The sequence below is a fragment of the Psammomys obesus genome, unplaced genomic scaffold (genome assembly GCF_907164565.1).
Source record: "Psammomys obesus unplaced genomic scaffold, mPsaObe1.curated_primary_1811, whole genome shotgun sequence".
Classification (NCBI taxonomy): domain Eukaryota; kingdom Metazoa; phylum Chordata; class Mammalia; order Rodentia; family Muridae; genus Psammomys; species Psammomys obesus.
In genome coordinates this window covers 13,806,006-13,820,637 of record NW_026592118.1, presented here as the reverse complement: position 1 = coordinate 13,820,637, position 14,632 = coordinate 13,806,006, and the positions used below count along the sequence as shown (strand labels likewise).

General features: G+C 47.8%; 1 protein-coding gene and 1 non-coding gene across 3 annotated transcripts; both read right to left on the bottom strand.

Annotated features, from left to right (window-relative positions):
- Positions 1-566: 566 nt before the first annotated feature.
- On the bottom strand, positions 567-13,863 carry LOC129680974 (endogenous retrovirus group K member 8 Gag polyprotein-like). Of its 2 annotated transcripts, none has more exons than XM_055612878.1 (4): positions 13,820-13,863; positions 6,827-6,863; positions 6,260-6,302; positions 567-5,544 (listed from the first exon to the last, which is right to left on the bottom strand). In XM_055612878.1, exon 4 carries the CDS (start codon positions 4,798-4,800, stop codon positions 3,790-3,792), a length of 1,011 nt encoding a protein of 336 aa, XP_055468853.1. In that variant the 5' UTR covers positions 4,801-5,544; positions 6,260-6,302; positions 6,827-6,863; positions 13,820-13,863; the 3' UTR covers positions 567-3,789. The 2 variants fall into 2 exon arrangements, with proteins under 2 accessions (XP_055468853.1, XP_055468854.1); XM_055612879.1 differs by having other exon boundaries at positions 6,827-6,860; positions 13,820-13,835.
- LOC129681150 (small nucleolar RNA SNORD93) lies at positions 6,699-6,769 on the bottom strand. The gene has a single exon (XR_008720800.1). It is a non-coding gene; the product is annotated as a small nucleolar RNA SNORD93 (small nucleolar RNA).
- Positions 13,864-14,632: the final 769 nt, after the last annotated feature.

Below are 14,632 nucleotides of genomic sequence, written 5' to 3'. Positions count from 1 at the left end.
GCCACATCAGTAGGAGCCATTGAAGTTGCCAAGTTTATTCTGATCATATCTAAGAGAGCCACAGATCTTTACACTGGATGAGAATGTAAAGTTCTCCTTCAGTCTGTATGTCCAAGACTCTTAGAATTCTGAGGTTCTCTGAAAACATTTAACTTAAAATTTGCTTCATTTCTCTGCAAGGTATCTGAGCATAAGGAGGCATCTGCCTGGTAGCTTAAATCACACAGGTTGTCTGCTCATTCCAGCTACAGCTAACGAGCACACCTGTCCAGGACACCACGTGGATGCCACCACACACCTCACCCTCCTGGGCACACAAGATGCCAACCATGTGTTAGACAATTCTGAGCTGGCAAAGTTTAGGGCTACAGAGATGCCCAGCAGTGAAGGGCCCAGGCTGGCTGCTCTTCTAGGAGTTAGGTTCAATTCCCAATACCCACATGGCAGCTCACTGCCCCCTCCTGCAGGGACTCAGTTATTGATGGGGGTGGAGGGGGAACCACACCTGAAAAGAAGACGGGCGAGAAAAAGAAGTGTGACCAAGCAAGACTTTGTCAAGGTCTGTTTATTAGAGGAAGTCTTACATCTTATAAGCACTGTTGTCAGGAAGTTGGCAAACAGGGTGGGGGCGCAGCTTATCTAAACTGGCCTGGGAAGAAACATTTTGCAGTTTTTCTTGGAAAGTGCGTGCCTATTCTTTGCTCGGGACAGATTCTAATCTAAATGTTTGCGCAAGGGATGTTTGCAATCAACCAAGGAATTTTAACTACCTAAGGTAGTTATCTTAGCTTGAGGTCAGTCCCGGACATTTCCCCCTTTTATTTTTACTTCTGTGGAGCATCTGTCTTAGGCTACATGATGTGCCTCCATGACCAGCACCCTTTAATAAAAGGTGGAGCCTCTGTCTTAGGCTACATGAGTTGCACCCACGTCCAGCACCCTCCGAGGGGTGTGCTTCTGGCCTGCGGACCCATGCTAATCCCGTCATTGAGGACCCCACAGCTGTTGGGGGGTGTGCCTCTGGTGCATGGCGTCAGGCTACTCCTGTCATTGATGTCTCCACAATCAGCTGAGGCTCCAGCCTGTTTTTTGTTTGTGGCTGAGCAACGAAAAGTCAAGGCCCGTTTTTAGTGAGAGGGGAGGCTCATCGTAACAGTCAGGGTCACTATCGCTTATGTTAAGGCAATGATAATGAACTGGCCTATTAACAGCTGAATCCACCTGACTCTTAACGAGATCAGTGAGTCTTTTAAAGGCCCATGGCCCAAACGAGGTAAGAAGCAGAAGGCCAACAAGGGGCCCAAGAATGCTGGGTAAAAGAGTTGTTAACATGGGGGAGGCGGAAAACCAATTTTTGTACCAAGCTTTGCTTTTTTCTCTATCTTGCTGTCTTTTTTCTAAGCTTTCTCGGACTCTCTTAAGACTGTCTTCCACCAACCCTGTTTTATCAGTATAAAAGCAGCATTCTTCTTTGAGGGCTGCACAGAGGCCTCCCTGTTGGAGAAAAACCAAATCTAGGCCTCATCTACTTTGTAACACTACTTCTGCAAGAGAGGAGAAGGACTCTTTGAGATAGGCTAGGGAACTTTGAAACTCCTGAACGTCACGATCAATGGCTGTGCTGAGTTGATGATACTGTTGTTGGGATGTAACCAGTGAAGCAATCCTGGTACCTGCCCCGGCTGCTCCCAGACTGTGGAGCACAGCGATGGTGACAGCAGTGACAGGTTCCCTTTTGACTCTGGACGGAATGAGTCCTCTTCCCAAAATCTCAGGAATTCATCTGGTGAATGGACTGTAAGGTGGGGGAAGAGCTGAACAAGCACACAGTAATCCTTGTTTTTAAGTAAGGTATCAGAAACAATAAAAGGAGTCAACCCAGATGAGCAGGCAAGATAGGTATCATTAGGTGCATAGAGGTAAGTGAAGGTATTATTTACAACAATGGGGAGAGAGCCTGGATGGCCTCTGGGGTCAATTGACGGGTGTGTGTGTGTGTGTGTGTGTGTGTGTGTGTGTGTGTGTGTGTGTGTGTCAGAATCTCCCCTGAGGATGTCAAAAAGAGGCTTAAGTTCTCCTGTGGTTATTTTTAAATAAGGCTGCAGCCAATTAATATCACCCAGAAGTCGTTGAAAATCATTAAGGGTTCAAAGGGAATTTTTCTTTAACTGTATTTTTTGGGAAACTTTTATGGGGAAAGAGCTCAAAACCCAAAAACAGGTGAGGGGGGCTTAGTTGAACCTTATCTGGAGAAACTAGGAGGCCTCATTGTTGAAGGGCAGCCACAAGTTGTTGGGAGGCAGAATGTAATTGTTTAACATCGGGGCCCACCAAAAGAATGTCATCCATATAATGAGTGACATAGAGGGAGGGAAAGCGAAGGCGAAAGGGGTCTACAACCTGAGCAACAAATTTTTGACAAAGGGTGGGACTATTAGCCATGGGACTATATACCATTTTTCCAATGGTAAAACCCTCCATTGGAAGCATAGCACAGGCCCGATGAAATTTGTAATGGGAAGACTAAACGCAAAGCACTTGCAATCCTCCAGATGGAGAGGGATAAAAAACAATCTTTGAGATCAATGACTATTTTAAAATAGCCCTTAGGAATGGCGACCGGGGAGGGTAGGCCCGGTTGTAAAGCCCCCATGGGAATCATGGTTTTATTAATCTCTCGAAGGTCTTGTAGGAGTCTCCATTTTCCTGACCTTTTTTGTATAACAAAGATGGGTGTATTCCAAGGAGATGTGGAAGGCTCAATATGTCTAGCGGCCAGTTGTTCCTGCACTAACTCTAAGGCCGCTGTCAGTTTTATAGAGGAGAGGGGCCATTGGGCCACTGATCTACCCAGACAGGGGCATCACTCTTCCAAGTGATTTTATCTGCCTGTAGTGCAGGAGGCGCAATGGCCCTTAGGAAAAAATTTGAAACCCTAGCCCTGAGCGGTCAGATTTTTGTTGAATGACAACAGGCTGGGTCATACCTTGTTTATTTTTTCCCAGGCCCTGACCGGGCAAGAAGCCTTGATGTAACATCTGACTAGCAATTATTTCACTGGGGCTACACATCATTAATTTCATCTGGGCAAGGATATCTCAGCCCCATAGGTTAACAGGGAGGGACTCAACCACATATGGCTGGACTGCACCAGAGTTTCCCTCGGAGTCCTCCCAGGTCAAAATTTTAGAACTTTGTAAGGTATTTTTAGATTGGCCAATGCCTTGCAGGTGAGTCAGGGAAGGTTGTAGGGGCCAAGCCGAAGGCCAATGATCCTTAGAAAGGACCGTGGCATCTGCCCCAGTGCCTACAATGCCTACGAACCATTTTTTGTCTAACTAAAGGTGCAAGGTAGGCCGATCCCTCGAAATGGCCTGGATCCAATAGATATCAGAAGACCCTGGCTCAGTTACCCCACGGGGCCCACCTAAGGCCGGATATTGGCCATGTAAAGGAAGGGGAAGAGCCTGTGCAATTCGCTGTCCTTTAGAAAGACAAATGGGACCTAGAGTAGCGCTAGCCAAAATTTTAATCTCTCCAGTATAGTCGTTGCCGACCACGGAAGGATGTATGGCGAGGCCCTTTAAGGTGGAAGATGCCCGCCCAAGAATAAGGTAAAACATGCTGGGAGGGGGGGCCCAGAAATACCCGTGGGAAGGATCTGTACGCCATTCTCAGGTGTTAATATAATATTGTGTTGGAGGAGGCACACACAGGTCCAGTCCTGCGTTTCCTGCGGTGACAGAGGGTAAGGGACTGGAGGATTTTGAAGGGAGACTTGTGCCTGTCCTAGACTGACCCCTCCACCGGTTTCCATGAAGGGGTGAGTGGATTTCCAAATGCATCTGTTTTGGAACGGCATTGATTAGCCCAATGTTTTCCCCTCTTACATTTAGGGCAAATTGTGGCAGGCATAGGTTTATTAAGAGCCCGCATGGGGGCATTAGTTGGCCCAATGGAAGGATGCCGAGAGCCTTGTACTTTGCGGCATTGTCTGGCAAAATGCCGGAGCTGGCCACATCTGAAGCAGCCCTTAGGGGGAGGATTGGCAGCTTGCAGGGCAGCCCTCACTGCTAGATGTATACTCTGAGAAATTCTGTGGGAAAAGGTGTCTACATCGGCGCAGAGCCTAACAAAATCATCAAGCGTCTTATTTTTTCTATGCCCTCTAAGAATAGCTTTACAAGCTGAATTAGCATTTTCATAAGCCACCTGTTTTAAAAATTTGCCATTAGCCTCTTCAGGCCCCAACACCCTTTCCGCCGTTTCTAAAAGTCTGCCCACAAAGTCACTGTAGGGTTCTTGAGGGCCCTGAATAATTTTGGTCAGTGGCGTAGTAAGTGATCCTTTTGTAGGAACAGCTCTCCATGCGCCGAAGGCGGCCTCTTTGACCTGGGCCAGGAGGCCTGTAGGCAACTTAAGTTGTCGGCTTTCTGACAGGAACTTTCCCTGACCAGTGAGTTTATCAAAGGTCCAAGCAGCCTCTGGGGCCCGAGGGTTTTTTTTGGTTTTGGGCCGCGAGAGTTCGACACCTATCCATGAAGTCGGCCTTCCAGGATAGGAACTGTCCCCGAGGAAGGACTGCCTGGGTAACTCTGAACCATTCGGCTGTGGTAAGGTATCCTCCCCCAGAGAGGGCCTCAAGTATAGACACTGTGAACAGGGCAGTGGGCCCATAAGTCCTAACTGCATTGTTGAGATCTCTAAGCAGTTTAAATTTAAGTCTTTTATATTCACCCTCCTTAGTCTTGTCCTCTTCTTGATCAGACTCCTCGTCCTCATTATGACAAGTGGAGTCATCGTCAGAAGACGGGACCTCTCGAGCCCTTTGCCTCGTGTTAACAGGGAAGCCTAAGGGGAACTTAGCTTTTGAGGAAGACCTGTGTCTTTTGGAGGGCTTGGGTTGATGTTTTTGAGGAGGACTAGCGAAAAGTGTCTCCTTGAAAGTCTTTTGGAGGGAGGAGAGCTCAGTGAAGAGGTCTGCATATTGTTTTTGTAAAGAAAGGATCTCCTTGAGGTCGGCAACTTGTTTGGATAAGCTCTCCTTGGCTTGCAAAAGTAGCTCAGTTTGAGATGCTTGGAGACGGAAGGCCAGGGCACAAAGATTGGGAGCAGAGGGATAGGGTGGGAGATTATTGAGGGCAAGAGTATTTTGTGGCCAGTCAGTACCCTCCTCTGAAGGGTCTAATTGATCAGAGGAATTTGATTTTTTAAGAACGGGGAAGGTGAGGTCCTGTTTTGGGGAGGGAGAGGTATCCTCTGAGCGATCAGGCAAAGAGGGGTAGAGGGACCTGTGTTTCTTGGGGCAATTGGCTGATTTTTCTTGGGCAGACATGTCAATAACAACAGAAGGACAAGGGGAAGGAAGTTTTTGGATTATTTGTGACTTATGAGATTTTAAGGAAGAGAGGGAGACGGAACGAGAGAAAGGTTTAATGAAGTCCTCAGCCGAGGAAATAATCTTACTTGTTTCAGCCGAAGAAGGCGCCACTTGCCCCCGCCCTCGGGGACTCAGTTATTGATGGGGGTCGAGGGGGACCACACCTGAAAAGAAGACGGGCGAGAAAAAGGAAACCAAGCAAGACTTTGTCAAGGTCTGTTTATTAGAGGAAGTCTTACATCTTATAAGCACTGTTGTCAGGAAGTTGGCAAACAGGGTGGGGGTGCAGCTTATCTAAACTGGCCTGGGAAGAAACATTTCTCACCTATTCTTTGCTAGGGACAGATTCTAATCTAAATGTTTTCGAAAGGGATGTTTGCAATCAACCAAGTAATTTTAACTACCTAAGGTAGTTATCTTAGCTTGAGGTCAGTCCCAGACAGCTTCCAACCATAACTTCCAATTCCAGAGGGATTCGATGCCCTCTTCTGGCCTCCGCGGGCACTGCACACATGGTTCTGACATGCAGGCAAAAATATAAAACCAACCTTTCCAATAAGATCTTTTGTATAAATATTGTGGCAAATCTCTAGCTAGGGCTGACTCAGAAAACTAAATGGAACAGATTTTTCTTTTTTTCCATTTTTTGAAACAGAGTTTCTCTGTAGCCTGGGCTGGCCTTGAACTCACAGATCTACCTGCCCCTGAAAGCTAAGATTAAAGGTGGACACCACCACTGCCCGACTAATGGAACAGAATTCTACAGGCACAAAATTCTCATATTTCTCTATCTGCAATTGGGACTGCCTCACAATTCATCTATTCCCACTATAAAGGGGGCAAAGAAACCTGACACCTTGGTTCTGTACAGCTGCTTACCTTCTCTTCTAGAAGTTGTACCAGTTCATTTCCAGCACCACACCTACGGGAGAAACACCAGGGGTAATTAGAGCGTCAACCATTAGATAATAAAAACACTGACGTCCAGACTGTGTTTTGTGTAAATAGAATCATCAATGTACTACTCAGTTTACTGGATAAACCTACTCGGTAATGTTTTAACACAATTTTTAATGCAAAACCACATCTTTCTCTATTTCCCAACCCTCCCACTCATTTCATGTGTGCACACAGGGGCCATAGCACAGACAGGAAGGCCCAAGGATAACGCTAGAACGTTGGTTCTCCCTGCCAGGTCCCAGGAATCAAAGTCAAAGGTCAGCAGGCTTGGCATGCTAAGCCATCTCACTACACATGCCCCAACCCAGGCATCTAATTTAAAAGGAGGTGGGTGACCGCATTCAATTCCTGCCATTCTTGGCCTCAGGTAAATCCTTTAACCCATCACAGCAGCATTTCCAGTCAGGTTAGAGTTCTCATCCTTGGCCAAGAATTCTGTTCCTGGAATCATGCCTGAGAAGTCCAACCTTCTCCTTTAAGACATACCTTGATTTCATTAGCACCCCGGGCATAGGACCATCTGCTTTAAAAAAAAAAAAAAGTGTCAACAAGTTACAAGTACCAGACCATAGCTTTTTACAAAAAGAACCAGTGGCTAACAGCTGCAGTGACAACACAGACTCTGCCTCTGAATAGCATTCATTTCTGTACAAACCTCTGATCTTACATTTCTGTCAGCTGGGAGTCCATTTTATTGCCTCTGTGCCATCTCTCTGAATGAATCCAACACGTGAGCACAGAACAGTAACGTTTAGAAACAAAATTACTAGCTGCATCATTTCTTTAGGGCACGTTGAACCACTTTCATGATTTCAAAACCAGAAGCAGCACCAAACTTGCTGAGGCTCAACAGAGAAGGGAAATGAGCCTCATCGCTGGACCTTCCTGTGCCCACAGTGTTGGGATCAGTAAGCAGGCACTTCTACAGCCAGCTCCAAGAAACCTGACAGACATTTGTCAGGCATTTGTGAAGACACCCAGACCACCTGCTGACCACCTGAAACTACCTGCGCATGCTCTAAATCACCCTATAAAAAGAACAGGAGCCCCTCTCTCTCTCTCTGCCTCGTCTCTCTGCGACCCCTCCCCCCCTTCCCTTAATAAACCTCCCACGTGGAACCGATCTCGTGGCGTGATTTGTGAACCCGCGTGTAACCCTCACATTCGCACGTTTCCTAACATTGGTGCGTTTGGCCGGATTAGGTTACCTCCAGCAAGTTCCCCAAGCACGCCGGGGCTTCTGGGGACCTATTCCTCTCCAAATCCGCCCAAGATCTCCACTTTCCTGCTTCCAGTTTGCAACAAACTCATCCAACACCGACTACATTGGTAAGTTTCCCCTTGGGTCAACATATCCCTATCGCTAGACCCCATCTCTACCTAGGGCCTCAGTTTCCCTCGGGAGCCTTCTACATACGTTTTTTTCTCTACGTGCTCTTGCACAAGTTCCTAGCTAGGCAAAACAAAACGTATTCTTTCGGCTGTGCCACGGGGCACCAGGGCCTCGGTCGCTGGCCAATATCTGACGAGATATTGTACCAGACCGGACCGATTCGTCTAGAGACCCGCCTTTTTCTGGGACGCCATTAGAAGGCCACATCTCTCTCTCTCTCTCGACTCCCGATGGGAAACGCTCATACAATGCAGTCTATCCCCCCAACTTCTCCGCTGGGATGTCTTCTACAAAACTTTAAGACTTTGGGCCTACAACCCCAGCTAAAGACTTCCACACTCATACGCCTCTGCAATAAAACTTGGCCTACATACTCGTTAGGTAAGGGTCCAAATTGGCCGATTAACGGCACGTTAAATCCCGGTATTTTACGGGACCTTCTTAACCACTGTCAGCAAACTGTAAAATGGAAGGAGGTTTTCCTTTTCCTTCGTTCTAAACCTTATCTCTGTTCCTCCTGTTCTCGTACTGCCCCACTCCTCCTGCCCCCTGCCCGGCCCGACCGCCCGGGTCTTCGCCAAGGCAGACAGCCTAAGTCGTGGCAGTCCCGGCGGCCGATAGTGCTCTGAGACTTGAGGACACACACCGTCATAATCAAAACTTGTTAGGGAGTTTTCCAAACTTTAAAATTCCTGCAAAAATGCCTGGGTGCAGCCATCTTGGCTTTGGGAAAAATGGGCGGGACTTTGGTTACATCAGAGGCTTCCACGTGGCCGGCGCCATTTTTAATTCGGGCAAAGAGGCCCCGCCTCCTGTGTGCCTCTCTCCAGCACCATCCCTCAGCCCCTTTCCCAAGCCACTCCTATTTAAAAGCCCTCATCCAAAGAATGAGTTATTTTAAGTTAGCATTGGCTTTAAAAATTAAGTTGTTTACATTGGTAAATTCTGGTTTTAAAATCTGGTTTAATTAGGATTATGGTTTATGCTAATTAAAAAATTACAGTTTCTAAAATGTATCTTATGGAGAGCTGTTAAGCTGCTTTGTGTGTATATATATATATATAATATATATATATATACATATAATATATATATATTTTAAATTTGACAGTTTCAAAACTCTTTGTTTTTAGACGCTGGGCTCCAACAGGATCATATCAAAATACAAAGTTCTATTTTGATGATGGGGATCGTGGATGCTGAGTTCAGTTACACGTGGCCAGCCACCATGCTAGTCCAAAAATAAAGAGGGGTAAAGCCATAAGTTTACGATCATTTTTGTTTAGGTCTGAGGTATGTTCAGTCATCTGATTAGTGCTAAATGCAAAGCTTTTTACTGTTCAATTTTAATACAAAGTGGTAGGATCAGCAAGATTTGCTAGCCTCTCTATAAACTGTATCTGATTAAAAGGTTTGCTTTGATTTTAGTTCAAAAAGAGCAGATTTAAAGTCATGCTAAATACTGCAGTTGAGCCTTACCTAGTCTCTTTGTTCAGGTTTTTTAAGGTTAAGCCTAGGATGGTTAACTATGAAGTTTGCCTATTTGTCTTAAAATATATAATTCTAGAACATGCATCTCAGAAATATGCTAGAACTAGAGAGTATAGCATTCTGTTTTTATAGGACACAGTTTAGAGCAGATGATAAAAACAGTAACTCAGATATGCTGGCCCTCAAGCTTGTCAGAAATCTGAATATGGCATTTTAACATGTGTAAGCTTATTGTGACAGAAAGTCCTGAAATCCTGGCAGTAGTTCCCCGAAGGTCTCTGAGAAGATTTGAGCACAACAACAGATGACTGTGACTCTGGATTGTGGTATGCTAACCACTGGACAATACTGCCCCAACTGGCCCACTGCTAGGGCCCAGCCTAAACTGTGGACAAAGCCGGGGACATCTGAAGAGCCATTGTCTCACATTGTGAGAGGCAAGGTGAGGTCAATCTCTTCTGTTCCTCTTTCCACAAAAGCAGTAGAAGCAGTCTCTCTCACCTTCTGTGCCTGGCTGGACAGCCTCTGTTCAGGATGCCGTGAGACACAGGAGCCAGGGACACTGCCTAGGTGATGGACTAACTAGTCATCTCTGTCATTTTAATTGGCACATAAATTGGTATATTTATTTAGCTCATAACGTATCCTTCTCAGGTCTCTGATCACCTTGACGGCTATGCTAAGCTAATGGTAGCTTTGCAGCTAAAGAGCAGACAATTAGATCCACTGTTAGCTCACTAATCAGTTTAAGATATATCACTAGATAAAATATAAATAGCTTATGTAGGGTCTAAGGATAAAAGGAGTTTAGGTTATAAAAATACAAGTTACATATATTTGAGAGTCTTAAAAAGTGTCTTAAGTATGATAATTCAACTTATAAATGTTTGAGGTTCTAAAAAATGTTTTAAGGTTGGTAAATGCAAGTTATAAACATTACAAGGTCTAAGGTGATTTAAGGTATCTTAAATAGGCAAAAGGGCTTAATATTTCTTTCTGTTGTTATGCTACTGTTGTATTGACTGTCCAGAGTTTTGACCTTTATCAGTAAAACTCTAATTTATTAATCTGACTCTGATACAAAAACATTCCACTATACCACTGTTCCACTATTATGGTTCTAAGCTCAAGATTGTAAGCCTCCATAATGTCTATGCTTATACTAAAGGTTAAGATCAAGTAAATTTACCTTTTATTTCATAAAAGGCTTTTGCTTTTTCAGAGTTCACCTTAAAAAGTACTTATGCCGTTAACACATATGTATGTCTACTGCCTTTTTCTCAATGCAGAGGACAATCATAATACTAACATGTCTAAAGTTTTATCTCCTTCTTAAAACTTAAAAGTAATTCTTGTAAGCTGCAGAAAGTCCACCTAAATCTACCTCTCAGGACAACTGGATTCCAGATAAGTACTGCACTTATTGCCTATCTCAAAAGGTGAGACTCCTCCCCTTTCCCTGGTTTTGGGACTTCCTTTCCTGGCTACCAGACTGCTATTTACTGCGTACAACCACTGGCTGGATTGGTGAGTTCACTCCATTTTCTCGGCATACAAGCCTCTCTTGGTAGGGGAAGCTTGACCACAGAGCTCTGGCCCCCCCCCCTCAGCCGTAGCCTTAATTGTCTAGGTTTGACCCTCTATGCTGACTTTCACTTTAGGGCCACACTCTCCCTTGGGCAGTACACCCCCTCTACGGGTTTCTCCCCCCCCTCGCTCGTGCACGCACTCGCTCGCTTGCTCATGGGAAGGTCCCCCACACGGTTCTTCTCCTCATTTTCCCTTGGGAGCTTTCTACACGCGTTTCTTTTTCTCTACGTGCTCTTGCACCAAGTCCTAGCTAGGCGAAAACGCGTTCTTTCGGGCGTGCCACTGGGCACCTGGCCCTCGATCCCTGGCCAATATCTGACGAGATACTGATCAGACCGGATCGCTCTCTCCAGAGACCCGCCTTCTCCTGGGACGCCATTAGAAGGCCTCGTCTCTTTCGGCTCCCAATGGATAACACCCATAACCACATCCCTACATAGGGACTTCTCTGCCCCCAATGGGAGACGCCCAGACGCCCGTCCCTCCAGACAGGCGTTTCTACACCTAGTGCCAGCTGGCACCAGGGCCTCTAAGTTTACACGCTTCTGTAACCAAACCTCACCTCGATGACAGATCAAAAACAAAGCCTTCTTTAATATTGCCAGTAATTGGGTAAAGTCCTGTCCAGGTAGACAGAAGTTCCCATGTACCAGCTTCATCAATCCAAACCGTTCAATGTATACCTACAGGATTTTCTTTATACTCAACTTTATCTTTTGCCTATATATGTGTTTCAGTGTCCTGCCAGACACAGATGTTTCCTATAGCCACAAAGCAGCTACAGGTGTTCCAACTCCAACCTCACAGACTTCCAACAAGCTGGACCTGCACCTTCCCTCCCAGCCATGGGTGTTCTCACAGACCTGGAAAAGCATCAAAGCAGCCTATTCTACTGTTGCCACAACCCCCTACCTTTCTCATATCACCCTCTTTGGCGTGGCAAGCTGTTTCAAGGCATCTGGGATACACTCTGTAGGAAAACTAAATTCTTTAGACTGTAATAAAACTATAATCCTCGAGACCTCATCTCAACCCCAATGCCCTACCGGGAATAACATTTCGATTCTTTGTGGCACTCAGGTCTACCATCGTCTGCCTACTCGTTGGTCAGGAGTTTGCGCTCTGGTACTCCTCTTCCCCGAGCTGGGGGTAATAAGCGACAGAGAGCTCCTACCAATCCTGGTTGTGGACTCAAAATCTGCCCGGCAGGAAAAGAGGGCAATTCAAATCCTACCGCTGCTGGCTGCTGCCAGAATAACGGCAGTTTTAGGGACCGGAACAGCAGGATTAGCTACCTCACTAACTCTGTATTATCAGCTTTCTTCCCAGTTCATCCAGGACCTTCAAAGGGTAGCTCAGACAATACTAACCCTCCAAGGACAGATTGACTCGCTGGCAGCAGCAGCACTTCAAAACCGACGCGGATTGGATCTCCTCACAGCTAAAGAAGGTGGCCTCTGCCTTTTCCTCCAGGAGGAATGCTGTTTTTATGTCAACCAGTCGGGTATAGTAAAGGACAAAATCCAACAACTCCAGACAGATTTACAAAAACGAGAGGAAGGGCTGGAGGCGTCTAGCTCTTGGGCCTTTCAAAATCCCATATGGAAATGGATTCTGCCCCTTATCACACCTCTCTTGCTAGTTTTTCTGCTTTTGCTTTTTGCACTTTGCTTAATTAACTTCCTCTCTACATTTTTCCAACAACAAATACAAAAAAATCTCTAACCAAACCATTAATCAGTTACTCTTACAGGATTATCAACCTCTGCCCACAAAACCAGATGACTGTGACTCCGATGGTGTGGACCAGCTGTATCCCGAGATGGACAACGCCCCTAATCAGCAGGAAGTTGCTTGAAGAGCAAAAGTCGTCCCTATGCCCTTCCCCCACCATCACTCCTTCCTGACTCCCCACTTTTTAATAAAACAAAAAGGGAGGAATGTTGGGATCAGTAAGCAGGCACTTCTACAGCCAGCTCCAAGAAACCTGACAGACCGGTTATCAGGCATTTGTGAAGACACCCAGACCACCTGCTGACCACCTGGAACTACCTGCGCATGCTCTAAATCACCCTATAAAGAGAACAGGAGCGTCTCTCTCTCTTTCTCTCTGCCTGTCTCTCTACGACCCCTCTCCCCCCTTCCCTTAATAAACCTCCCACGTGGAACCGATCTCGTGGCGTGATTTGTGAACCCGTGTGTAACCCTCACATTCGCACGTTTCCTAACACACAGTCCTTAGACAGTGGCTCATGCTGCCCCGCACTCCACTGGCTCAATAGAAACAACCCCTAAAGGAAACAAAACTGCCACTCACTGCACTTCCTTGAGGCACGCCAGACAGGGCAGCTGTATGGAAGAAGCTCCTCCGACACTGTTCTCCCTCTAAAACGGGCTTCCCCAGGCGCACTGGCTCATGCCCACAGATCCCAGCACGAAGTTCGAATCTCAACGCTAAACAACTAAGTGGCACCCACCTTCCTAACTTAGAGTTAAAGTGTTAAAGCAAGTGTTAAAGCAACAGTGAGCAGGCAGGACGCCTACGGCCGCCCGGTCTATGACTCTGCGGTGAGACGAGCCGTTTCTACGCCGCGGAGCACCGACGTCAGGGTCTAATGCCCTGCACGAGCGCGAACCCCGACACTCAGATTTCCCCCAGGAGCCCAGCCCAGAAGCCGGGTTTCTGTTAGGGGAAGGCGGCGGCGCACCCCGTGGGCGAAGTCACCTCCGTCCCTTGCGCTAACACCGAAGCCGTCTCGCTGCGCTCGGGTCTCCGACCTCACTCGCTTCCCCTCACCACACTCCCGGGCGAGCGGGCGCCCCGGCTGTGCCCAGGACCCCGGGCCTCCGCATTCCGCGCCTCCCCCGGGAGGGGGCTGCGCGCGGCCGGGCCCTGCCCCGCGCGGATGGGACGCGCACGGGACGGGAGCCGGCGCGCGGGGCTATTGCGGACCTCGGAGGCCACGCGGTGGGACCTTGCGGCCCGCGACACCAGGACCACTTACCCGTAGCGCGCCCCGGCGGAAAAGGAAGAGCGAGCGCCGGGCGGGACCACGTTCAAGCCCGGCGGGACAGCGGGCGCCCGGCCCAGCCAACCAGAGGGTCCCCGCGCCCCTCCCCGCCCGCCTCCGCCAGCTCCGGCCCGCGCGCGCCCCCTGGCGGCCTCAGCGCCTCCTAAGCTGCCCCCAGCCCGGGGCATCTGTCCTACTCAGTGTCCTGATGCGGAGAGCTCACCCCGCTGCAGGGTGGAGGAGGATCTCGGCCCCCCCCGCTGCGTGGGAATCTCCACTGCTTTCTTCGCCTTCCTCCGTGCTCTCAGAGTCACCTAGTGAATTTGATACTACTCCGGACGTGACAGAATTTGCTCCTGGTTAGGAAACTGTGACATTGTGGAGAGTGAGTGGTCTTTGAAGCGGGCCTGATGCAAGGGTCCCTCCCGCCCCCCCTCGCTCCCCCGTCCCCGTGCCTAGAAACCCCACCACTGGCTTTTGCATTTCCCGCGCTGGCCAAGATCTGTAAACATTTTGCCCTCGGAGTACCTCTGTGCCTGAGGTCATCAGGCTGGGGCTTTTTGTGTTTTGTGTTGTTTCGAGACAGCGTTTCTTCATGTAGCCCTGACTGTCCCGGAACTCGCTCATGGACCAGGTTGGGCTCGAACTCAGAGATTCACTCTGCCTCTCCAGTGCTGGGAATAGAGGCCTGGTGGGCCTTCTTAACTAAAAGCAGCTGTCCTTGTAACAAGGGAAAACAGAAATATGAACCGGCAATGTGTGGGGACACAGTGGAGAGAGATGCGGCTACATGCCCAGGAATGCCAA

Bases quoted from the DNA above. Each gene is read 5' to 3' on its own strand.
- LOC129680974 (XM_055612878.1), bottom strand. From the start codon at position 4,800: ATGACTCCACTTGTCATAATGAGGACGAGGAGTCTGATCAAGAAGAGG.